We start from the raw sequence: 24733 nt of genomic DNA on the forward strand, positions 1-24733 counted from the left end.
ACAAGCAGTAAATTCAGGAGACATTTCCTCCAGAGAGGGCAGATTTGCATTTCAGATTGAACACTGGGGCTAGTATGCAGAGGATGGATGGGAGAAGGCAAGCCTAAAGCCAGAGATCCAGGTGACAGGAGTGTGCACGAGGGTGACCTGGTTCCAAATCTGCAACTGTAAGGCTGGACAGAGTCAAGAGATTCTGAGTGACATGGGCACAGCCTGCGTTCCATGTCCTGAGTGAAAAGTCCCAGCTCTACTGCAGTCTTGGAACCCCTTTCAAAACTTCAGGTCCCTCTTTCATAAGCGGGAATTCCATCTAACTTACAGGATTTTTTTTTTTTTTTTTTTTTGCGGTACGCGGGCCTCTCTCTGCTGTGGCCCCTCCCGTTGCGGAGCACAGGCTCCGGACGCGCAGGCTCAGCGGCCATGGCTCACGGGCCCAGCCGCTCCGCGGCATGTGGGATCTTCCCAGACCCGGGCACGATCCCATGTCCCCTGCATCGGCAGGCGGACTCTCAACCACTGCGCCACCAGGGAAACCCCTTACAGGATTTTTATGAGGATTAAATGGAAGAATTATGTGAAAGTACCCAGCACAATGCCTGGCACATAAATGTTCAATAACTTTTACCTCAAGTTGGGAAATGTATATGCATTTAAAATTCCAGGTTCCTAGCACTCACTAAATCTCTCTACAGATTTTTATTTCAAGGGTCTACCTACGGCTTTTTATTTAAAAAGGAAAGGATAAAAAAGGAAAAACCCAACTTCGATTGTTTTTTACATTAAATCTTAAGGCCATAATCCCTAAAAGCCTTCTGAGAATAATAAATGTTTTATGAAAATATCTCAATGCTTAGATATGCCCCCAAAATTCTGTTTCTTCAGAATGTGAAACAGATACAGGGCTCTGATGCAGCTCAAAATTAGGCACGCAGAAACAGTCCTAGCAACCCAATTCAGGTCCAAATGGCAAATCAAGCATAACTGCCAGCTTCCTCCCCTCCCCTAAAGTCCCCTACACTGGAGAGGGGAAATTTAGAAGCAGTAGAGTCTAAATGAAGGTTAAAATATACTTGGGAAAAAGACACAGACATCAGTAGACTTTAGTTATATACATGAAAATAAGTACTAGGGTCCTAAGTTTTGAGAAACCATAGAAGAACAAAAAACAGAATGGGTAGCTTTTAATCAGCAACAGAAAGACATCTGATAAAAATTCATACCATCCAGAAAATTTAAAAAATTTTAAAGTAAAAATAAAATTCATACCATCCTACGGAACACAGTAAAAGGTGATAGAACAAAAAAACTGAGAAAAGCACAATAAATGGAAAACATGAATAAAAGGTGAAAATAACTCATATTAATAATTATAAATAAACGTAAAGTTTCAACTTACCAATTAAAAGACAGACTATTAAGTCTCGACTCTTCTATCGGTTTATTTAATTCTAGGCCTATTTTGTTTACCACTGTATGCCTGCAGCCTAGCACAGTGTCTGACACACAACAGGGACTCATTCAATAGTTACTGAACCAAATCATAAACGATGAGCATGTGATTTCTCACAATGAAAGACTTAACTAAAAATTCTGGGAAACTTTAAATTATCTTAAAATCTCTAGCAGGTGTCCACAGCTTCTCACACCAATATAGCGAGAAGCCAGTGGAGGAAGGCCTGAAATAGGCTATATATAACGGGCACCAGAATGGAGGCTGAGTGTGTCTTTTTGAGCCGCTACGACTTTATGCCTGGTACAGTTCCTGGCACACAACAGACACTTCAAAATATGTGTGTGTGTGTATTTTTTAATCTGTTACTCTTCATTAAGGAGATAAAAATAAATAAAAGCATTAGCAGAGTGTTTGTATAGAGGACATGTATGAACCATACTGGTCTCGGCATATGTAGCAACTATGCTTAGTAATGGACACTCTGTCACCATTATTAATGCCTACTCCGGAGGCAGAAGGCATTGGAATGGCAGGGGAAACGGCCAGTGGGCTTGTCCCTTCCTTCCACAAAGAAGAGCCATGTAATTGATCTGCTCCAACAAACATATTGCTTTCTAATCCTTCCTTCAAAAGGTATATTCCAATGTGGCACACAATTTTAAAAGAGAAACATTTGAAATTTGCAAATAGGTTTTAAAATTTAGGATTACCAAGGTTATCTAGTAAAGAGTAGAGCTGCTTACAAATTACAAAAGCATAGTATTTTAGAAATAATGCCAAATTTTAATTAGTGAAACCATTAAAGTAACATACACCCAAAGACATAAGTAGTTTGTCATAAGCTCAATTGTTTGACCCATTAGGTCAACATTTCCACTCTTATTTCAGATCCATTTGGCAGGACATGGCTTCTATTTTCATATGCCCTCTTCTTCCTGGTACACAGAAAACAAGTGATTAAGTACTGTGTGCCTGCAGAGAGCATGACTCACTCATTCCAAGAGCCCAGAGTGATGGTGCTCCCTCAGCCCAAGAACAAGCCTGGGTTTTGCACAGCTGCTGAAGTTTACAGGCAGTTTCACTTGTGTCAAAAAAAAAAAAAAGGTGCTAGTGTATGCATACATAATCAGACCCAAGTTTCATTTCCTGCTAAAGACAAAAGGACATTATTGCTCTGAAAAGACAATTACCAACACCAAAGTCAAACAGATGAGGAAAAGGGTTCTACAATGAGGAACTAAAAGTTCCAATGGTTAGCTCATCCATACTTAAATTCTCAAAATTTAATTAGGCCAGAAAAAAAGGTTAAGGAATAATTTGATTCAGATGCCATCTTATAAATGCAAAATTTGATACATGTTTCTCTGAACTCTCTAATAGTAATTATTTTCCAGCATTCAGCAAGCTAAAGAGCTAATCTACTTTAGAAGTTCTAGCAGCTGCTGCTTTCCCAGTGTGAACTCCAGCTCAACGGTCCTGGATCCCGGCTGCTCAATATCACCATCTGGGAGCTGTACAAATACTGATGCCTGGGCCCCATCCTCGAGAGTCTGACTGTTGGGTTACGGTGGGACCCAGGCACAGGTATTTTGTAAATCTCCCCCAGGTGATTCTAACGTACACCCAGGTTGAGAATTACAGGCCAAAGTGATTATAGGTTACTAGTTGGAACCTGCATTAGTAGCTTTAGTTTTATCCTACCTGAGTGATTCAAAGATGATGCCTGTGCCGTGGACAGCTTGAAACTCTTTCATGTAATTAAGAACCATAAACTGAATAAAGAGCTCATAATATATAGTGAATAAGCAAAAAGTTGGTGTAAGCTACTATAAAAAAATACGTTTAAAAAAATAACCCTAAGGGCAAAAAAAAACAACCACCAAAAAACCCTAAGACTAGTTAAAAGATGAGATATACTACCTAGGAAAGGGATCCTAAGAATTTCTAGACTTTTCTATTAAAACTGGGATCTGGCTTCCCTGGTGGCGCAGTGGTTGAGAGTCCGCCTGCCGATGCAGGGGCCACGGGTTCGTGCCCCGGTCCGGGAAGATCCCACATGCCGCAGAGCAGCTAGGCCCGTGAGCCATGGCCGCTGAGCCTGCGCGTCCGGAGCCTGTGCTCCGCAACGGGAGAGGCCACAACAGTGAGAGGTCAGTGTACCGCAAAAAAAAAAAAAAAAAAAAACTGGGATCTAATTACAGTGCAGCATGAAGGATATTAGAAATTGTTTTTTGGGCAGAAGACCTAAATAGACATATCTCCAAAGAAGACATACAGATGGCCAATAGGAACATGAAAAGATGCTCAACATCACTAATTATGAGAGAAATGCAAATCAAAACTACAATGAGGTACCACCTCACACTGGTCAGAATGGCCATCATTAAAAAGTCTACAAATAACAAATGTTGGAGAGGGTGTGGAAAAAAGGGAACCCTCCTACCCTGTTGATGGGAATGTAGATTGGTGCAGCCATTATGGAAAACAGTATGGAGGTTCCTCAGAAAACTAAAAATAGAGTTGCCATATGAGCTAGCAATCCACTCCTGGGCATATACCCAGACAAAACTATAATTCAAAAGGATACATACACCCCTATGTTCATAGCAGCACTATTTACAATAGCCAAGACATGGAAACAACCTGAATGTCCACTGACAGATGAATGTATAAAGAAGATGTGGCATATATATACATAACAGATTACTCAGCCATAAAAGAATGAAATAAAGTCATTTGCAGCAATATGAATGGACTTAGAGATTATTACACTAAGTGAAGTAAGTCAGAAAGAAAAAGACAAATACCCTATGATATCACATATATGGAATCTAAAATACAACACAAATGAACATATCTATGAAACAGAAACAGACAGACATAGAGAACAGACTTGTGGTTGCCAAGGGAGAGCGGGTTGGGGAGAAGGAAGGATTGGGAGTGTGCGATTAGCAGATGCAAACTAATATACATAAGATGGATAAACAACAAGGTCCTACTGTATAGCACAGGGAACTATATTCAATATCCTGTGATAGGACTTCCCTGTTGACGCAACGGTTAAGAATCCGCCTGCCAATGCAGGGGACACGGGTTCAATCCCTGGTCGGGGAAGACCCCACATGCCGCGGAGCAACTAAGCCCGTGTGCCACAACTACTGAGCCTGCACTCTAGAGCCTGTGAGCCACACTACTGAGGCCGTGTGCCTAGAGCCCGTGCTCGCAACAAGAGAAGCCACGGCAATGAGAAGCCCGTGCACAGCAACAGAGTAGCCCCCGCTCACCACAACTAGAGAAAGCCCATGTGCAGCAACAAAGACCCAACGCAGGGACTTCCCTTGTGGCTCAGTGGTTAAGAATCTGCCTGCCAACACAGGGGACACGGGTTTGATCCCTGGTCCAGGAAGATCCCACATGCCACGGAGCAACTGAGCCCTTGCGCCACAACTGCCGGGCCTGTACTCTAGAGCCCGCCAGCCACAAGTAGTGAAGCCACGTGCCTAGAGCCTGTGCTCCGCAACAAGAGAATCCACTGCAATGAGTGGCCCGCGCACCGCAACGAAGAGTAGCCCCCGCTCAACACAACTAGAGAAAGCCCGCACAGCAACGAAGACCCAATGCAGCCATAAATTAATTAATTTTAAAAAAAAGATCCAACGGCAGCCAAAATAAATAAATAAATCTTTAGAAAAAGACAAGAGAAAGAAATAGGATTCTGAAAGCTAAATAAGAGCACAGGTGATCTAACAGTTGGTATTTTCCTTAACTCATTTTAGAGCCGGTAACTGAGATGCATAAAATTAGCACTTCGAACATAAAATAGATGCAACCTTTGTCTCTGCTGGCGTTTAAATAATTTCCTAGCTTTTCCTGAAAACTCTGTTCAAAACTTACTCTCTTCCATCTAGGATCGTCTGTATAGTCATTCTGATACCATAGGTCCTTACCAACAAAAAGCTCTACCTTCAAACACACCATCAGGTCTAGGATCTGCCATTTTAATTGCCCTCAAATGTAGAACTGCTTCTAGATCAAACAAGGGCCACAGCAGAGTGTCCTGTGGGGTGGGAGGTACAGGGGAGAACCTGTACTATTTCAGTCTGGCCAGTTAGGCACTATTCATTCTCATAAACTTTTTTCTTTTTTTTTCTTTTTTTTTTTTTTTTGAGTACTTAATTAGAACCAAGGCACTGTGCATACAAAGTTATTTCTGGCAAGGCAAGGCAAAAATATATATATACCCATTAAAGTCCACTAGTCACACGGCCAGTTTCTTCCAGGACTTTCCACTCTTAAATAAGACAGAAACAATCACAGACAATTTACAGCTAGAAGGAACTTCAGAGAATCAAATAAAAGAACACCTTTCTTCCCATTTCTTTATGAGGAAGAAAAACAGATTTTCACTACCTTGGAAAAAAACAGAGACTTTGAACTTCAAGACCCAGCTCAAATCTCCCACAGAACTCAGCTCTATCACAGTATCTGTCACTCTAGAATCCTCTGTATGCCTTTCCCTTGTTGGACCACTACCTGGGCTATAGGGTAGAGACAGTATTTTATCCATCTTTTTACCTTGGCACAATGCCTCGCAGACAGATCTTCAATAAATGTTTGTTGAAATAATAAATAAATGACTTCACAGAATTTCAGACTTAATATAATTTGGAAGGAGAAAGGAATAGAATACTAAATTAGTTGTCAGGGCGGAGGGCTGCTTCTTTGAGAAAAGTGAGTATTTGAAAGGTGCAAAGGGGGATAAATGCAATAGCTACTAGAGGTGAATCCTGGAAGTCAAGAAGAACAACTGCCCAGAGGGAGACTAGCAAACTAGAAACTCTGCCAAACTCTTTGGTCTACCCACCACAACTGTTCCCTGGGGGAGGGGAGGGTTATTATGCTGGAAATAGGGAGAAAAGTGTTTATATCTGGCATAAAAGCAATGTATAATGACACCATGAAGCATCATTAATATTATACACACAAACTACTAAAATTAAGAGCACTGTGGCATGTTTAAAATGTCCCAACATTTCAGTTACATGTTAGGACTATTTCAAATTATATATGTTGACCATTGCAGAAACTGGAATTTGAAGTTTAGTACAAGTAAAAAGAGGTTTCAAAGAATAATATTCATAAATTTTCATAAAGAAAAATTAAGGTACTTTAAATGTATTTTTAAATATCCCACTATGAAGTTAAAGAAATTCAAGGTTAAATGTGAAAGAATCTGCAATTAAAATGAGGTAACTTAAAAAGAAAAAAACAACAGGGAACACTGACCTAAAATCAACCTGTACTTCCCTCAACAGCCTTACCAAAAAGTTGGCAGGAGTGGATGCTTTTTTGTGAATGAGAGCAGTTCCTTTAAGGGTCTCACAGCAACCAGAAAATGAGTCATCTTAACAGAGCATGGGATTTAATTAAGATACTACCAGTATGTGTTCTGATAGTACTATGATGCTAAATGTGCAGTGCTCACCCTCACTTTTTAAATACTACTTAAATATTACTTAATGTATTATCAACAGCTACTGCTAATAAAGTAATGTATTATTTCTCTATTTTGGTAAACATACTCTAATTCAAATATTCTTCTCAGCTCGTTTATGGTCGTCTGACACACATGATTATAACTTAGTCCAGCTAATGAGTAATTTGTTACAGGTTCTATGAGATTGCTGTTACTTCTCAGGTTTGTGTTTGCAAGACTAGATTTTAAAAGTTTATATTTTAAAACATATTTGAACAGGAATAGAACAGTTTACAAAAAGGTTTACAGAGAGATAGTAATGCAGCTTATAAAGATCTAACACATTTAAATCCCCATAAAACCACATCAAGGTCAGACTATGGCTCTGAGAATGCACTGAATCAATACTATAGCCAAATTAGTTCGATTTTCCGATAGTCTAGTATCTATCTGCAAATACATCAGCTAATTTTGTCATAAATCATAAGAACCAAAATCAGCCAACAATCTTTTTTTTTGTTGGCATAGGGCCAGTTAGAGAAAAATAAAAATGTCTTTGGGCCTCATTTATTTTCATTAAAAAAAGATTTATTGAATCCCACAGAATTAAAAGTTAGATTCCCCCGTTTCCTGAATAAAACGACAATGAGAAATTAGTACATATTTTAAAGTTGGTAAGAGATGCAGCATTTTAGTCTTCTGTTCTTATGTTCTTCATTTAATCCTCCCAACAACCTATTTGCTGCTCAAGGTACACAGAGTCAACCAGAAACTAGAATTATTTCAATTCATTCAATACAATTTTTACAGAAGACCTGCAGTGGGCCAGGTGCTAGGCATATAGTAATGAATCTACATCTCCTTCTCCCTGCTTGGGCTGAGTTAGGCTGGGCAGGTGGGATAAGGGGAAGCCATGCTGCTGGGCATCCTGGAGCAGCACCAAAGTAGCCATGTTCCGAAAAGACCAAGCTGTCAGGGCACCTTTGTTTCTGGCACCTGCATGCTCTATCCTAAAGGCCTGCATACTGCCTCTCCTCTGAAGCCAGCCTTTGGCGAGTCCTGGCCTCTGCTGGCATGGCCAGAACACAAGCATCTAGGAATCAGCGATGCTACAAAGTCCCTCCCCTCTTCGGAAGTGGTTGCCCTGAAGACTTTTTCTCCTCCATTCCCTCTCTGCTTTATGTGCTCTGAAAGGATGTCTGTGAAACTGGATCTGGAACTGGATCTGGAACTCTTGCAAAGTTAGACTGAGAAGGCTTCAGGTTGCTCATCACTGGCTGAAATAGTTCCCATCCAGTACATATCAGTGTTTCTGCTCCAAGATCTTCCCTCTATATATTCCCTCCACAACCTGCAAATGTTCTAAAAACTTAAGAAGAGAAACCTTACAAACTGACCGTGGAAAAACGAGTCAACCTATTATATAACGATATTCCCTGTAACTATATAACTAGTTTTGCAAGAAAAGAGTGAGGACAGGTGAAAGGTCAAAGAACAAACCAATAGTCCCATCATCAGCCTTTTCATTCTACATAGATCCTTCCTCAATGTGCATACTTTGACATTTCAGAGGCTATTTTATTCTCTACATAGGCTACACTATAATGACTATGACAGCTAAATACATTTCAGATATTACCCATAAAAATATAAATCCTACAACTTTGTGGTCAAGAAGGTAGAAAGGTTTATAAAACATTTTTGTCAATATTGAGAAAAACTTGGCTTTGGAGCTAATATGGGGTTAGAAGTCTGGCTCTCCCTCTTATTCTTTGAACTTGGACAAATTACTTCTCTGTGCCTGTAAAATAATAATAAAACCCCTCCGCCTAAGTTTTATTGTGGGGATGACATGAAACAGTACACATAAAGGGCTTAGAACAGTGTCTGGTTCAGAAAAATGCTTAGTAAATAAAAGCGGTTGTTATTAGCTACTACTAATCTCAGTTCACAAAGCAGACAATATGCACAAAAACTTCCCTCTAGCTGTAAAACCTGATTCCAAAAATTGTCATCACTCACCCTACAAAGACTATCTTTTTTTTTAAGCCAAAGAAAGGGGGAAATTTTTTGGAAAGATGTGTTTTGTATCTTGCATGCATAACAATAAATGTTCACAAAATAAGTTTACAGATCTGTTCAATCCAACTGCTAGCCTGTTAGAATATAAAATATGGGGTAAGAAGTGTTCAAGGTATAAAAGTGGTAAGCCATTTTAAAGAAACTGAAAACTAAAGACACTAGAGGAAAAAAACTGGTTATTCAACAGCAACAAAAATGGTTAAAAAGATTTTTACAATATATTTAATAACTAATTTATAAATTAAAATGCCCTATTACATTTTGTCATGGTAAGCGGTGAATTTTTAGCAAACATGATTTTCTAAAAAAGGTAAAGTTAAAAAATTTTTTCAAAGTAAATACCAAATAACACAAAAGTCTAAACTGGATATAGTTGCATAAAATATGATTCCGCAAAACAGATAAAAGTTCTATTTAGATTTCAATTCTGTAATTAATTTCTCATTCAAAAAAGTTTTCATATGACATATTAAAAATAATTTCATTATCAAAAAATAACTAAGTAAAACAGGAATGCATTTTTATGTTTCTGTACATTCTGATAACTAGCATCCCCCTCCAAAAACTGTTCACTGGTATGTATCATTCAGTGTTTCATCTCTCTCTAAATAGTTTACATGCTTATGAATGTTATGTGTATGACAGATGCTCTACCATCTTTTCGTGGTCAGTCTCAGAATAGAATGAAGCAATACGCAGCAGTAAATTATATAACACTGTCCTATCAGACAAAGCTACAAGGACAAGTGGAAGCAGTTTTAAGATTAAAGAGATAAGACTATATCACCCTTGCTCAACAGTGGACTATATTATATTGCTTTTTAAGTCTTTAAATTACAGCCCTTATTCTCAGATAGTGAAACTCCACGCTCAAGAGATTACTGAATGTTTACACAGTGCTTTATCATTTTCCCTGGTTGAAAATAAAACAGTCTAAATATTTTCCTCTGCTGGTCATTACCCTGCAAGAGATATTAGCAGCCACCAAAAAAGCAGTTCTAAGTATGAATACAGACACTCACTAACCTTAAAAAAATGGAAAACCAGAAAAAATACTCAACTACTTAGAAGAAAAAATTTAAACAGTGTTAAAGAAAATACGGAATACCATCACAAAGATTTTTTTTTAAATGATGTTAAATCAGATAGAAAAACAAAATAAGTGGAAATGCACCTTTCCTCACATTTATTTCCTTATCCAGCTGGACAGAGATTTTCCACCTAAATTAGAAGACATTTAAAACAGGGCCTAAAATGAGTAATAAGCATAACACAACATCCCATATTTGTGGCAATGATAGTACTGAGAGAAACCTGGACTTAAATTTAATTTGGCTCAACTCAACCAAAAATGCCTTCTGTGTCCTAAGCACTCTAAAGCTCACAGATACCAAGATGAGTAGAACGTGGTCCTTGCCTTGAGGAATGCTCTGTCCACTGGGGAAGAAGGAAGCAAACCATTATTATATGATACAGTCAGGGCTATAACTAACGTGTGTACCAAGTGTCTAAAGCACCTGGAAACACAAAAAGGTGACCAATAATTCTGCCCCAGGAATGCAGGCTATGGTGAGCACAGAGTAGGGGTGGCATCTGAACTGGGTCTTACAAAATAAACTAGGCAGGAAAAGAGACTGACAGTAACAAACATTCCAGACCAAGGAAGTGGTCACTTTAGACTTAAATATCAATACTGATCCTCCTGATGCCACTAGAAGAAAAGTCCTCTTTCAAGTTACCACAAACATAAAAATCACAAGGCTCACAGGCTTTTTTGGTCTTATGATACTGCCCTTTAGAAAGAAAAGGACTTGGCCAGTAATTTATTCAGTTGAATAACCAGTAAGAAACTATGAAAGATTTTAAATGCTTTCATTACAAACAATAGCAAAACTGGCTGTAAAAGCAGAGGGAGATGATCCAATAAAATGGAGAATTTTAAATAAGTCTACAGAAAAAGACCTGGAAAACATTTAACAATTAAATGCCATTATTCCATAGGCATTCTTTAGAAAGGCTCTTGAGTATTGGATAGGATAAACTATTTGGTAAAGTCAGGTGTGTGAGATTCTTTATTCATTGGCTATATGTACTTGAACACCTGAAGATCAAAAACAGGCTGTTCTGAAAGATAATGGCCTCTTCCTTCCTCTATATTTTTGGTCTGCTTTAGTCTGTGGTAGGCTGTATCCTAAGAAGTGTGATAAACTTAATTGCAAAGGCTACAACCATTTTATTCAGAAAAAAGTTAATTTGCCTTCTGATATGGACTTTGGATATATAAACAGTAATTCAAACCACATGGCTTAATCCAAAATCTAGGCCCAGGTTTCCCTGTGAATATTCCTTAAAGGCTTAAGCCTGTAGCATGATCATCTGAGCTTCAGCTCAGATGATTGGGTTTAAGTGTCCTTCCACTGAAAGGTAAGCTACTAGCCAGCACCCTAGAAGAGTTGACTTACTTCTCTTGAGGGGAGCAACTTATCCCTAAAGCTGTTAGGACTGGACAGGTTCCTGTGTACGAGAAATGAACACAAACCAAACAGAATGACACATAATTCATTTAAAGCCATCTATTCAGAGGACTCCTGGGACCTTACCTCCTTCCATGTAATTCCACCAGCTTGGTTCATCTCTGTCAATCTTAGAGGCTAAGAGAAAGGAGAGAGTAGCCCTAGAAATGGAGACAACCACATCCACCTCTATCTACATATGCTTCAATTCACTGTCCCAATACACAGGTGACCTAGAGATTTCCTGAGTGTTTTTCATGAAACACATCAATTCTTGTCCTCAAAGAGGTACACTGAACAAACACTTAAATTGGCACTGTTTCAAAAACATTTCATTATGCACAAGGACCAAAAAGTCCAACCCTCATTTTATAGCTGAGGAAATGAAGTACAGAAAAGTGTTCTGTCCAATGAGTTAGAGGTGATGTCAAGTTCCATCCAGCTGCCATAGTTAATTTTAAGCTCTTAAGAATCCAAAGAGTCGGCTCTTTGACAGCCTGGGGAATTTTGCAATCTACTTTTCTTCAGTCTGCACTTGAAGCCTTATCCAAACATTGTGGGTGGGGTGAGGGGAGAAAGACCAGGCAAATGATCAAATCAGGAAAAACAGGGAGAAGAGAATGACTGGAGACGGGCCAAAATTAGCCTATCTACAACACCTCCTGTCTCAAGATTATCAAAGAACCTTATCTGGGTGCAGTAGTTTCTCTTCCATTCTGAATAGAGGAAATAAAATGTAATAGCAAGAAAATACATCCAAAACCTAGAAAAAAAAATAAGTTCTCCTTCACTGCTCTAGCAAATCAACGAGCAGGCCTTCCTAGGCAAGCAGTGGGACAGGCCAGAAAGTGTTCTGGGGGCCAATTCTACTCTCTGTGACCTCAGTCAAGTTACTCAACCTTTCACACCTGTCTCCTCACCTGAGAAAGAGGATATCACCTCACCACCTGCTTTGTAAGGTTGTTGTGAGGACTGGGAATAATATATTAAGGGACCAGATCCTTGGAAACCCTCCTATAAATGGTAACTGCTGTGATGTATATGAAAAGTTCGTTTGCGCCTTTCATACTTTCCAATTCATACCACGTAAATTCTTTTGTCTAGCTTACATACAAGAATTACAAGTAAACTTGAAATGCTCTGGCTATTTCTTTCAAGAACTCTGTTCTCTTACTTCTCCTAAAATGAAAGATCTGCAGTGATTAGGAAAAAGGACTGGCAACCTCAAAGGGGGAGGTGCTCTGGGGCCCCCTCAAGGGAAACCGCCCCCCCCGACTGTCAGCTCTCTGAGGGCAGCGACTGCCCTGTTTAACTCACCACTGTGACCTAGTTTTCCTAATGCAGACTAATCGTTGTAGACTTAGACATCTCATGACAGCTTACATGACACCCAAACATGGACCCACAAGAGTGTATCTCACAATACTGAGTCACACAAAAATATTAAAAGTTGAACATTACGATACAGTTTAACTGTAATACTAAAATTAAAAAAAAAAAAGGCGCTGTAAATCGAGTGCCTAGAGGTAACCAGAATGAAGTCACGCCTTTAATGATAAAGGACCACCAGAAACACACAGATGTCCACAGGCACTGAAGCTCCGGCAGGATGTTCCACTGAACTGGCGTGATCGCCTCTGGCCTGAGATCGGGATTCGAACCCAGAACTTGTCCCGAAGGACGGGCAGAGGCCACTCCTGAGAGGAAGAGGCCTTTAAGGCCAGGCGCACCTCGCTCGAACTTTCTGGTGGGCGCCGGCCCGACCCCGACTGCGGGCGGCTCGACTCACGTCCCCTCTCCCGGGCAGCGGAGCAGATCGCGACGCGGAAGCGCGCTCGGAGGGACGAGGGTCGCCAGTCCTTTGTCCCCCGCAGAGGGGCAGGGGCGACGGCAGCGCTCCCTCCTCTCAGGAAATAATGACAGACCGCGCGCCCTCGCTCGAGCCCGCCCCGCCCCGCCCGCCAGGGCCGCAGGAGGCGCCAGATCCGCAGCCCCCGGCCGAGGGGCCCCGGCCGCGCCCCCTCCTCGCCCCCCGCCCGCCCAGGGCGACCCCGTGCCGCCAGCCTCACCCGGTCGGAGATGGAGGCTGCCGTCGCGGCGGCTGCACCACAGCGCGCGTTCGTCCTGCTGCAGGATGTAGTGGTCCTTGGCTTGGAAGAGCTCCATGCCGGCCCCGGACGCTGAGGGAGGCGGCGGCGGCCCGGGCGCGCCAGCGGCTCTGCAGCCGCGCGACCCCGCGACCCCAGAGGCGGCGGTTCGCGCGGGGCGTCCTCGTCGGCCGGGGCCGCCAGAGCCCGCGCTTCGGGGAGCGGCGGCTGAGGGAGCACCCCGGCTGCCAGACCCGCGGGAGGAGAACGTGCTGCGGCGGCGGCGGCGGCGGCCTTGGGAGGCCTCTCCCCCCGGCTCCGCCCCTTGATCGGCCCCGCCCCCGCTCCCCTTCATGGCTCCTCCCCCTGCCCCACCCCTTCCCCGGCTTCTCCCCTGACTTCTCCCAGGCTCCACCCCCTCCCCGTCTCCTCCCCGCTTCTCTCTCCTTTCCGTTCCTCTTCCTGCCTATTCCCGCCGCCTTCTTCTCCAGCTTTTCCTGGGTTTCTCCGCCTGGTTCCTCCCCCGAGGCTCTTCCTCCTCCCTCTTCTCTCCCCATCCAAGCCCCCTCCTCCTCCTCCCGCTCTTTCCAGGCCCCGCCCCTGGCGGGCCCGCTTTCCCAACCCCGGGGATTGCGGGCAGAACACTGGCCTGGATGAGACAGGCTGGCCGCCTTACTGCCCTGCGGCCTTTGGAGCAGAAGCCCACTTCTGGGGCCTCCCCTCCCATGCCAGCAGGTTATTCGTTACTTTCAGCAGCCCTGAGAAAAGCCAGGCCGACTCCCTAAATCCAGCCTGAAACCCGCCCCCTCTTCCCCCGGGCCTGTACTGCCCGCAGAGACCCAGACTAGGAGAGCTGGGAAATGCGACCTAAGGGGCTGGTTGCAGGGGTCTGTCACCAGCCAGGCTCTCCACAGAGCTGGGGCGTCTTCTGTTTTGGAATTTCCTCTTAGAACCTTGCAACATTTGACAACAGCAAACATTCAATAAATGCATATCAACGAGAAGCATGTAACAATAGAAATTAAACAAGTATTACCAGCACGGGGCTCTAAATAACGAGAAGGAAGAGAGCAAAGTCCATAAGCTATCATGTCCCGAATTAAGCAGGACGCATGTGAGAAGACAATAAAATGTCAAGGAAGTAAAAGGGGTCTAGTTTGACAAGGATAAGGTGGCTGGAGAACCTCTTGTGGAAGGAGGAAGCCCTCCCAAGTATCTTCGAGCTATCTTGAAAGGCCAGGTGGTATGTTGAACTGAATGGGGCTTGAGAGTCAGGACCTCAGTTCCAGGCCCCACGCCAGGGGTGATCTAGATGTGTGATCTTGGGAAAGTCTCTTGGTCTCAGATGGCGGTTGAACTAAATGACCTTTAATTACACTCCCAGTTTTATGAGTAAATGAATCTTTCTACTCCTATCTCCTGCCTTTTCTAATGCCTTAGAAAGGAAGAAGGAAAAAACAAACAAAAACGAGGTAGAAGAAAAGCAAGGCAATGCTTTTAACCTTCTGCTAGATAAAAGTGAGAGGGCCCAAAAGCAGGAAGGAGTTCCACATTACTAATTATTCCAGCCCACACTGGTTTCTCAGTTGAATATCCATAGCACAGGAAGTCCCATGATGACAAACTGTCCTGGAATCTGTGATAAGTACTATGCCTTTTGGACTGTCCAGACATCTCAACCTAAAGGTCAATAGGAGCAATTACTATGGCAAATGAGGTGAGTTGGACAAAGAAGAAAATGGCAATAAGATGGTGGAAAGAAGATTCAGTGGAGCCATCAGTTTCGGATTTATTGTTGAATTCAGCCATGGGTTGACTTTCCTTAGCAAAAATGAATAGATAATGAGAAAGTCTTATGAAGACAGGGTGTTCTGCAAATTACTTCTTTATTTTTTAATGAATCACATTGCCAGATGTGAGGAAAATAATGCTATTGTAACTTTTGAAACAATTGCTTAGTTGATTGAAACTTTCCCTGATGTTTTAAATCAGTGGTTCCAACCATAGCTACCTAGTGGAATCACTTAGGGAGTTTTTCAAACATACCAATACTAGGACCTCAGGCCAATTAAAGCAGAATTTAATTGAGATGGGCTCTGGCAACAGTATTTTTTTTTCTAAGCTCCCCAGAGTATTCTGATATGCAGCCAGGATTAAGCACCACTGTTTTAAATGAAATTAAATGGAAAAATCTGCCTGACAGCAGCTTAGTAGAAAACACCAGTCAGTCATTAACTCAGACCAGTGTATGCGGGTGATGACCTGTAAATCCAGAGTTAACAAGCAGAGCCCTTAGGAGAGAGAAAACCTGAAGATGTTCCTGGAATCTATCTGACCCAGATGCACAGTGCTCTCTCCCTCTCACTCTGAATGCATGCTAGAGCCCGGCCTGGCCAAGCAGAATGAGTGAAAAGAGTAAATACTGTGTCCCTAGCAGATATCACATCCTCAGTCTCCTGCCACAGGTGTCTTGTCTTGTTCCTGCTAAGGACTTCCTGAACCTCAAATACTCTTTACCTGCCAGGTGCTCCTGACACTGCAGCTTCTCTACTCCCTGGCTGGCCTCCCCATCCTTGGCCTGTGGCTATCTGCCAATCTTCATCACTCTCTTCCAGCTTCCTAATTCAAGGCCCTCCTGCCCTTGAATGGTGCCACCCAGTTTATGGTAGAAAGTTCATGTGATGCTGTTCTGTTTTTTAAACATGAATGACCATCATGTGTATTATATATGTTTTACATGTATCATATATTTATACTAGTTTAAGTATATCCACTAGGAAGTTAGGTTCTAGCCTGTTCTATCTGATCTTAGTCAAGTCACTTAATCTCTTTTAGTGTCAGTTTCCTTATTTATTAAAAGAGATTACCACTAACGGTTCTTCCAGCCCTGAAATCAGTGAATGTGAGGAAATGTGTCCACATAGTTAAACTCAGGCAAATAAGGATGGTAAAAGACTCAACTCTGATTATCGATTTGGCCTTCAATGTCATGTTTATTATTTGTTTCTGAGATTTGGGGGTTATGATTAGATTCTAGTGTCCTGTGGTGAAATTTGACTTTTAACATCATCTCCTGTCTACTTGTCTACAGTCTTGTATGTTGTTTGTCTACGAGAACTTTCTTCAGTATTGTTTGTATATGAGAAATCTTCCAAAGGAGATATATTTTTTTAAATACATGTTCTGCCTGCCAGGAGGCTGCTGATTTCTTCAGTCAGCAGTCAGAGCGGTTAAGACCCCAAGATACTCACAAGCCAAATTTTCACATTTGACCAATCATCAGCCGATATCTCCTGGATTTGACTGCCATACCTCCTCCCATAACTTCATGAAGTTACAACTGGAAATTGTAACAACCATTTTGGAGCTTTGACATATGTAAAATTGTTCATTTGAGAAGCACCATGGAACAAAAAGGGAAAAGTCTGTTGCATTGGTCTAAATGAGAGATACTTTTGTTTAATAGAGATCATCTCTCCTCCATTGTTATACTTTGGGGGTTAATAAGTACTGGCTTTTTAGTTGTACAGTCTGATAAAGTTGTCAAGGACCCAAGTTATTGTTTAAACCAGCTATAATAGTTCTTTTGCGTGTGTGTGTGCGTGTGTGTGTGTGTGTGTGAGAGAGAGAGAGAAAATGAAATATGTTTTCTGCATCTAATCTTTCTCCTTCCAGAGGAAAGATAATTAGCCTTTTACAGTGATAATTTCATATTTGTCTAAAGCCAGCTGTCTCTCACTTCCTCTGTGTTATGTATTTACTTTCCAATTTTAAAAATAGCTTAAAAATTAGAGAGTTCTGGGGGCTTCCCTGGTGGCGCACTGGTTGAGAATCCGCCTGCCGACGCGGGGGACACGGGTTCGTGCCCCGGTCCGGGAAGATCCCACATGCCGCGGAGCGGCTGGGCCCGTGAGCCATGGCCACTGAGCCTGCGCGTCCGGAGCCTGTGCTCCGCAACGGGAGAGGCCACAACAGTGAGAGGCCCGCATACTGAGAAAAAAAAAAAAAATTAGAGAGTTCTAAATAAGCTAATTTGAAGAAAAAAGTCCAAGGTATACTGTTAAATAGCAAAAGTCCTAGCTGCAGAGTTGTATTTTAACGTATCCCATTTGGGTTTTTAAAGGGGAGAATGGAAGAGATATTATGTTTTTATAAGCGCAGAACATTTCTGAAACAAAACACAGGAAGTGTGGTTACTTCTGAGGAATGGAAATGGGGGTGGGGGGATACTCAGGAATGGCAAGAAGGAGGGTAGAAACTTCCTTTTCACTTTATGTTCCTGTATGCTGTTTTGATTTGTGTGTGTGTGTGCTTTTATTGCTTTAAATTAAAAAAAAAATAGTTAAATATGTGTGTGTCTAAAGCACATTCTTCCACCACACACAAAAACATATTTTTAGGTAACTTATTACCTAGGGGTTTAGAACCTTTTGCATTGACAAGCCAGGAGTCCAGGGCAAAGCTCCTTCTATTCTTCACACACTGCTTAGTAGTTTTGAGCTTTCCTAAAACCTTAAATGCTGTCAAAGTGAGCTATAGTTAAGTATATAAGCCATTTTTCTGCACTGTATCCTCTTTTACACGGAATATAGGAAGAGTATTTTTCTTTGACACCTTTTCTAAACCACAGCAGTAGCTGTGGCTTCTCCTTCCTCTGCCAATTGCAACTCTCAGGCTGATGGCCTGTTGGGGCCTGTACCATCGTAAATCAATAACAATTGTCAAAAGTGCCTTCTGTTAGATAATCATTTTAGAGATTTTTCAGAGAATGCTTTGTGCTGTACCAGAAAACAATGGCGGGGGTGGGCTGGAATTACTCCTGTAGGAACTTGGTACATCTTTTGGAAAAGCTGCCCAGTGGAATTTCTTCTCCTGGTTAAAGATAAATAATAACAGCTCACAGCATTTCACCATTTCATAAGAATAGCACTTAGTAACAGGAAATATAGGGTTTTGGTTTCCCTAATTCTACTCCATCGTTTTCCCTCAATTTTACAGCAATTCTTAAATTTACTTATTATTTATTTATTTTTGGCTGCATTGGGTCTTCGCTGCTGTGCGTGGGCTTTCTCTAGTTGCAGCCAGCGGGGGCTACTCTTCGCTGTGGAGTGCCGGCTTCTCACTGCGGTGGCTTCTCTTGCTGTGGAGCACGGGCTCTAGGCACACGGGCTCAGTAGTTGTGGCTCACAGGCTCAGCAGTTGTGGCTCGCGGGCTTAGTTGCTCCGCGGCATGTGGGATCTTCCCGGACCAGGGCTCGAACCAGTGTCCTCTGCATTGGCAGGCAGATTCTTAACCACTGCCCCACCAGGGAAGCCCTTTACAGCAATTCTTCAAAGAGCCTGAGGAAGCACAGTGAAGGGTGTGTGTTGGGGGAAGGGTGCTGGGCTGCTCCTGACCAGGTGAGCATAGGGAGTGGGGGTTATGTAGTTGGGGGAAGAGAGCGATGCGGTGTGATTTGCAAAGTCTCCATGATGAGGCCCATGATGGGTAACCAGAGACCAGCTGCAAATGTGGCAAATACATCTTCGAAATTTGGCCATCACTCTAATAGTTGCTGTTTCTCGAAAATGGTGAGATACTAGCATTGAGGTTGCCTGTGAGCAGTGGACCACTTCTCACGGTTTTTCACATCACTCTTCTATGATTTAATCAAGTAGGGATTCTAGGTTGTAGGGGTGATGCTTATAAAGCCACAACCCAAGCGGTTCAGTCCATGGCAGCATCAAAGCTGAAAAAAGAGCCATTCCATACATATCTGAGAAAGCTCCAGTCCTTTGAGTATTTCTCAAATACTATAAAGGCCTCTGTAAGTTTTTGTTTTGTTGTTTATTTTTAATCTATTTCTTTTCTGCTCATCATCATCCTATGGCACAGATACTCCCATACCTCTCCTCTCCAACCTCCTCTCCAGCTTCCTTTCCCCTTTTCAGCTCTTTGCTGTGAAATCTGACCACTCAGGGCTATTTCCCCTGGAGAGGCCTGGCCTTCCTTGGAGGATGGGAGAGAGGAGGAAATGGAAGACTACGCCAGAAAGCTCTCCAGCTGTGGGGAAAAGGGGACAGGCTGGGAACACTCAGACACTAACAAGTCTATCCCATCACTTCAGCATGAGCCTATTTCTCCCTTGGGATTTAGTTAAACTATTTTCATTTTGAATGGGAAAAAATATGGCCTGTAAACAATTTTATTTGGGGCCCTTACATTTAAAAAGCCCCAGGTTACTATCTGGACTTTTCTTCCCTTATGATTTCACAATTGGAACTCAAGTATCTGGCTCAGAGAAAGAGAGCAAGCTTCGGGGAACTGGTATCTGCCAGCAGAGATGGACACGCACTGGATCTGAAGGCATTCCCCAAAGCAATGCCAGTTCCTTGTTTGCTGCTGACCCGGCCTATTTGGAGCAAATTACTTACTGTTCTGCCTGTCGAGCTTGGAGCTGAGAAATCCAGGGGTGGCGGGGGATGAAGAGAGACAGGTAGGAAGGATCAGTGCCAGGACCCCCTCCCCCATTCCCAGCAAGAGGCTAACAGAGCCCTGGGTCCCCGCCCACTTCCCCTGTTTACCTAAGCCTGAGGTACTTGGGCAAATCTCCAACTCCCGAAGGTCAGTTTCCCTTATGTAAAATGGAGATAAAATAGAAAACTTTCTTCACAAGTTTATTGCCAGGATTAAATGAACTTGTCTTTGAAAGGGTGTCCCAAACTATGAAGTGTTAAAGAAATGTTATTGTATAATTTTTTTTAAATGTACTTTATGTGTAGTTTTCCCCTCTAGATCTCAGCTTATTTGATGGATTTCTAACATATTACATAGATTTTTAACATATATATTACATACCTAATACGTATATATTAATATATATTAAAAAAGAAATATGTTAATAGGTATGATTCAGATGTTTTAGCTCAAATCATTGGGAAATAAAAGTAATAGATATTAATCATATAACTAGAAGGATGTTTAGTCTTGATTCCTTTTGGGCTGCACCCCGCAGCCCAAAGACTGAAGGAAGCCTTCAGTCTTCTTCAGCCTTGAGACTGAAGAAAGAACCCAGAGACAGTGACAGAGACATCAACAATTTATTGGATAAGAGATCTCACGCATCCAAAACAAAGGTCCTAGAGGGAACCCACACTGTGGGTGGTGAAAGGCAGTAATCTTTGCTACTCAGGGGAGAAGGAGGCTACCATTTATAGGGGGGATTGATGTCAGGTTGGTTCATCAGTTACCAGGGAAACCAGCGGCTGGGGCAGGGGGCAAGCATGTAGACAGTTACTAATTAAGCCCTACAATTAAGAGGATTGGATAATCATGTGAGAGAAGCAGGGCCTGGTCGAACAGGGCATGTACAGGGAGCAAGAGAACAGCCATCTTGAATGACCTAACCACACAGATTTCCAACCAGAGACAGAGGATTTGCCCTGAGGCTAATGAAACTTAAGCTTCAGGAGTTCTGTTTGTTTTAATACTCCATTTCAAGTTATTACAAAATAATGGCTATATTTCCCTGTGCCATAAATATAACCTTGTTGCTTATTTATTTTACATTAAGCTTCAGGGCTCTTGGATTTCATCCAAAGCCCTGTACATAATTCTGTATTCATTATTTTGTATTCTTCTTTCTAAAGAGGACCTGCCATACGTTAAAAAAGCTTCAGGTGCCACAAACCTTGATCCCAACACTAGCATAAAAGAATGTTCTGGGCTCTACATCCCAGGAGAATTTGGGGCCTGCTCTTGGTCTTCTCTTAATTTGTCCTTCCCTCTTTGGTCATCCTCTTGTATCATTTTAGCTCCTCCCCTCTTTCTAAATTCAAATATACTTTCTATTACCCCTAATTCACTAATCCACTAACACTCACATAGCTGGGTGAACACACACACACACACACACACGCGCACACACACTGACTTCTATCAAGAGATAAATTTAGAGACTGGAAACAGTGTGTTCAAGGATAGCACCATTCATCCCAAATGACTCAGAGAGAGCTATTCCAGTTAATGTGGAGCCCTTACCGTGAAAATAGAGCTAGGAAGAATTCTTTCATTCAATAATGCTAAGGTTGTACATGTTCCAAGAGTGGATTCAAAAGTACTATAAATAGGAAGAAAGTGTTTTCATCATGTGATATTAGACTAGGCTGTCTTTGGAAGAAAAGTAGCACTCCATGTACCAGGTGTGCTTATCTTTGAGGGATTCAGAAGGAACCTGGCTACACCACACCTACTCAGGGAAATCCCTGGGAGCAAGCAAGGCACCACAGTCCTTCCCCGGTTCATAGGAGCCCTGGCTCACTCCCCCACACCTGCTCCCGCACGCGATCCAGAGCCGCCAGAGGAACATCCTCAGTCACATCAGGATGAAGCCTGAAGGGACAGATATTTGGGGAGATAAAGCACAGGTCCTAACCTGTTGGAAGGGTTGGAATTCTCAAAATTGGGGCTGGGAGACATCAGACTGCAAGGGGAATTAAAGGAAGGCAGGCGACAGACCCTCAAAAATGGGAGATGGAAACGAGGAGCCAGGTAGTAACCGTTCAGAATACTCCCTGAAGGCCTGACCTGAGCGGGTGGGCCTCACCCACCACGACCCTGAGTGGCAGGAGGAAAAGAGTAAGTTAGATGAAGGCAAAACTTCCAGCCCCACTACTGAACGGCTTCAGGTTGCTTATCTGACATTTCCATGAAAGCTCAGTCTAGACCCCTGTAGCCAGCAGAATACAGATAACAGATATGAGAGCCTAATCCCTGGAACCTGTAAATGTTACCTGATATGGAAAAAGTATCTTTGAAAATACGTTGGGATATCTTGAGATGTGATTAAGGCTCTTAACCTGGATTACTCAGGTGGGCCCCAAATGCAGTCACATGTAACCTTCCAAGAAGGAGGTTGAGGTAGATCTTGAAAGTTCTCATCACGAGGAAAAAAAATTTGTAACTCTGTGTGGTGATGGATGTAAACTAAACTCATGCTAATCATTTCACAATATATACTGATATCAAATCATTATGTTGTACATCTAAAACTAATACAATGTTATATGTCATTTACATCTCAATTTTAAAAAGGGGGATGCTAAGCGAGATTTTACACACACAGAGGAGCAGGTGATATGAAGACAGAGCTGAGAGACACGAAGATGTTGGCCTTGAAGATGGAAGAGATATGCCCACAGCCAAGGAATGCCAAGCCACCAGAAGCTACACAGGCAAGGAGCTGATTCTGCCCCAGAGCCTCCAGGAGGGAGCAGGGTCCGGCTGACAACTTGATTTTGACCCAGTGAGGCCGATTCTGCACTTCTGAGCACCAGAACTATAAGCGAACAAAGGCGTGTTGTTTTAAGTCATAGGAAACTAATACAATCTCCATTAGAATTCTGCAGGTGTTCGGTCTGGCAAAGATTGGCAGAGACAGGCAGCACTGGCTTCTAGTCATCAGATGCAGCAATGATTCCTCATGGGTTACCAGGGAAGAGGACTACTGTGCCAGGACCCCTCCTGACCTGCAGGGGACTGTATTTGTTTCCTAGGGTTGCCATACCAACTACCACAAACTCGGTAGCTTAAAACAACAGAAATTTATTCTGTCACCATTCTGGAGGCCAGAAGTTCACAATCAAGGCGTTGGCAGGATTGTTTCCTTCTGGAGGCTCTGAGGGAGAATCCCTTCCATGTCTCTCTCCTACTTTCTGGTAGATTCCATGATCCTTGGCATTCCTTGGCTTGTAGCTGCAGAACTCCAATCTCTGCCTCTGTCTTCATGTGGATCTTCACATGGCCTTCTCCCCTGTATCTCTGTGTATCTTTTCCTTTTCTGTCTCTCATAAGGACACCTGTCATTGGATTTAAGGACCACCCTATCCAGAGATCTTTAAATTAATTACATCTGCAGATATCAAAAACAAAGGGCTTCCCTGGTGGTGCAGCTGTTGAGAGTCCGCCTGCCGATGCAGGGGACGCTGGTTCGTGCCCTGGTCCGGGAAGATCCCACATGCTGCGGAGCGGCTGGGCCCATGAGCCATGGCCATTGAGCCTGCGCGTCCGGAGCCTGTGCTCCGCAACGGGAGAGGCCACAGCAGTGAGAGGCCCGCGTACCGCAAAAAAAAAAACCAAACAAACTTATGGCTACTAAAAGGGAAAGGTGGGGGCGCGTAAATCAGGAGTTTGGGATTAACATACACACACTACTATATATTAGTTAACCAACAAGAACCTACCGTATAGCACAGGGAACTCTACGAAATATTCTGTGATAACCTATATGAGAAAAGAATCTGAAAAAGAATGACTATATGTATATGTATAACTGAATCACTCTTCTGTAACTGAATCAACTATACTCCAATAAAATTTTTTAAAATAAAATAAAATAAAAATCAACCTAAAAAATTAATTACATCTGCAAAGACCCTATTTCTAAATACGGTCATATTCACAGGTACTGAGTGTTAGGACTTGGACTTATCTTTTTGGGGGGACACTATTCAACCCACTGCAGGGGCCGTACCCCTCCCACTCAGTGGCGGAACGGCAGAGGACTCCGGCAATCATCTAGCCTCATGAAGACTCCACAAGCTGGAGCAAATTGTCATAGGATCAGGCAGCACATTATTGACATCAGGCCTCATAGAAACCAGCTGTGAGGAATTTCTAATCCAGTATGATTCCCACCACACTGCCTAGCCTGTCTCTAATTCCCTACCTAGGAACCATGCTATTTCATTCCCAATCAGCTTCAGATATACACCTCGCTCATCTTCACACGATTGCTTTTGGCAGAAAAGACAAGCATACCATACACTAAACGTTAAAACCAGAGCTTCATATTTCAAGTTTACATCTGAAAGATGTAAGAAAACACTGCAGTTCCAATACTCCCCTTTCTGTACCTTTTGCTAAACGATCATTCTTCTCATAAAGGGAAAGATTTCTCTCAAAAGTTAGCTGACTTTATGTCCCAAAGCAGCTATTCTATATAAGAGTAGAGAAGATTTTTTTACACTGGAGCTGCACTAATCACCTCCCCGCTTATGAGGCATTCTGGTTTTAAAGCTCTTTACATGTGTTATCTTTTTTGAGACAATGGATACCCTCAAGATGTCCTCATGGAACTTCAAT

The 24733-nt window shown here is 42.6% G+C and overlaps 1 protein-coding gene across 2 annotated transcripts in view; it reads right to left on the minus strand.

The window, feature by feature from the left end:
* The window catches only part of INPP5F (inositol polyphosphate-5-phosphatase F), a 100442-nt gene extending 86545 nt beyond the window's left edge, over positions 1 to 13897 (minus strand). The window contains exons 1-2 of one of the 2 annotated variants that reach the window (XM_019940120.3): positions 13594 to 13897; positions 11612 to 11662 (exon numbers count right to left, since the gene is read on the minus strand). In XM_019940120.3, coding sequence (XP_019795679.1) covers positions 11612 to 11662; positions 13594 to 13690 — 148 coding nt within the window. In that variant the 5' untranslated portion in view covers positions 13691 to 13897. The remainder of the gene's footprint in view (positions 1 to 11611; positions 11663 to 13593) is intronic. The other variant, XM_019940121.3, reaches the window with a different exon arrangement.
* Positions 13898 to 24733: the final 10836 nt, after the last annotated feature.

This window comes from Tursiops truncatus, chromosome 16 (genome assembly GCF_011762595.2).
Source record: "Tursiops truncatus isolate mTurTru1 chromosome 16, mTurTru1.mat.Y, whole genome shotgun sequence".
Taxonomy (NCBI): Eukaryota; Metazoa; Chordata; class Mammalia; order Artiodactyla; family Delphinidae; genus Tursiops; species Tursiops truncatus.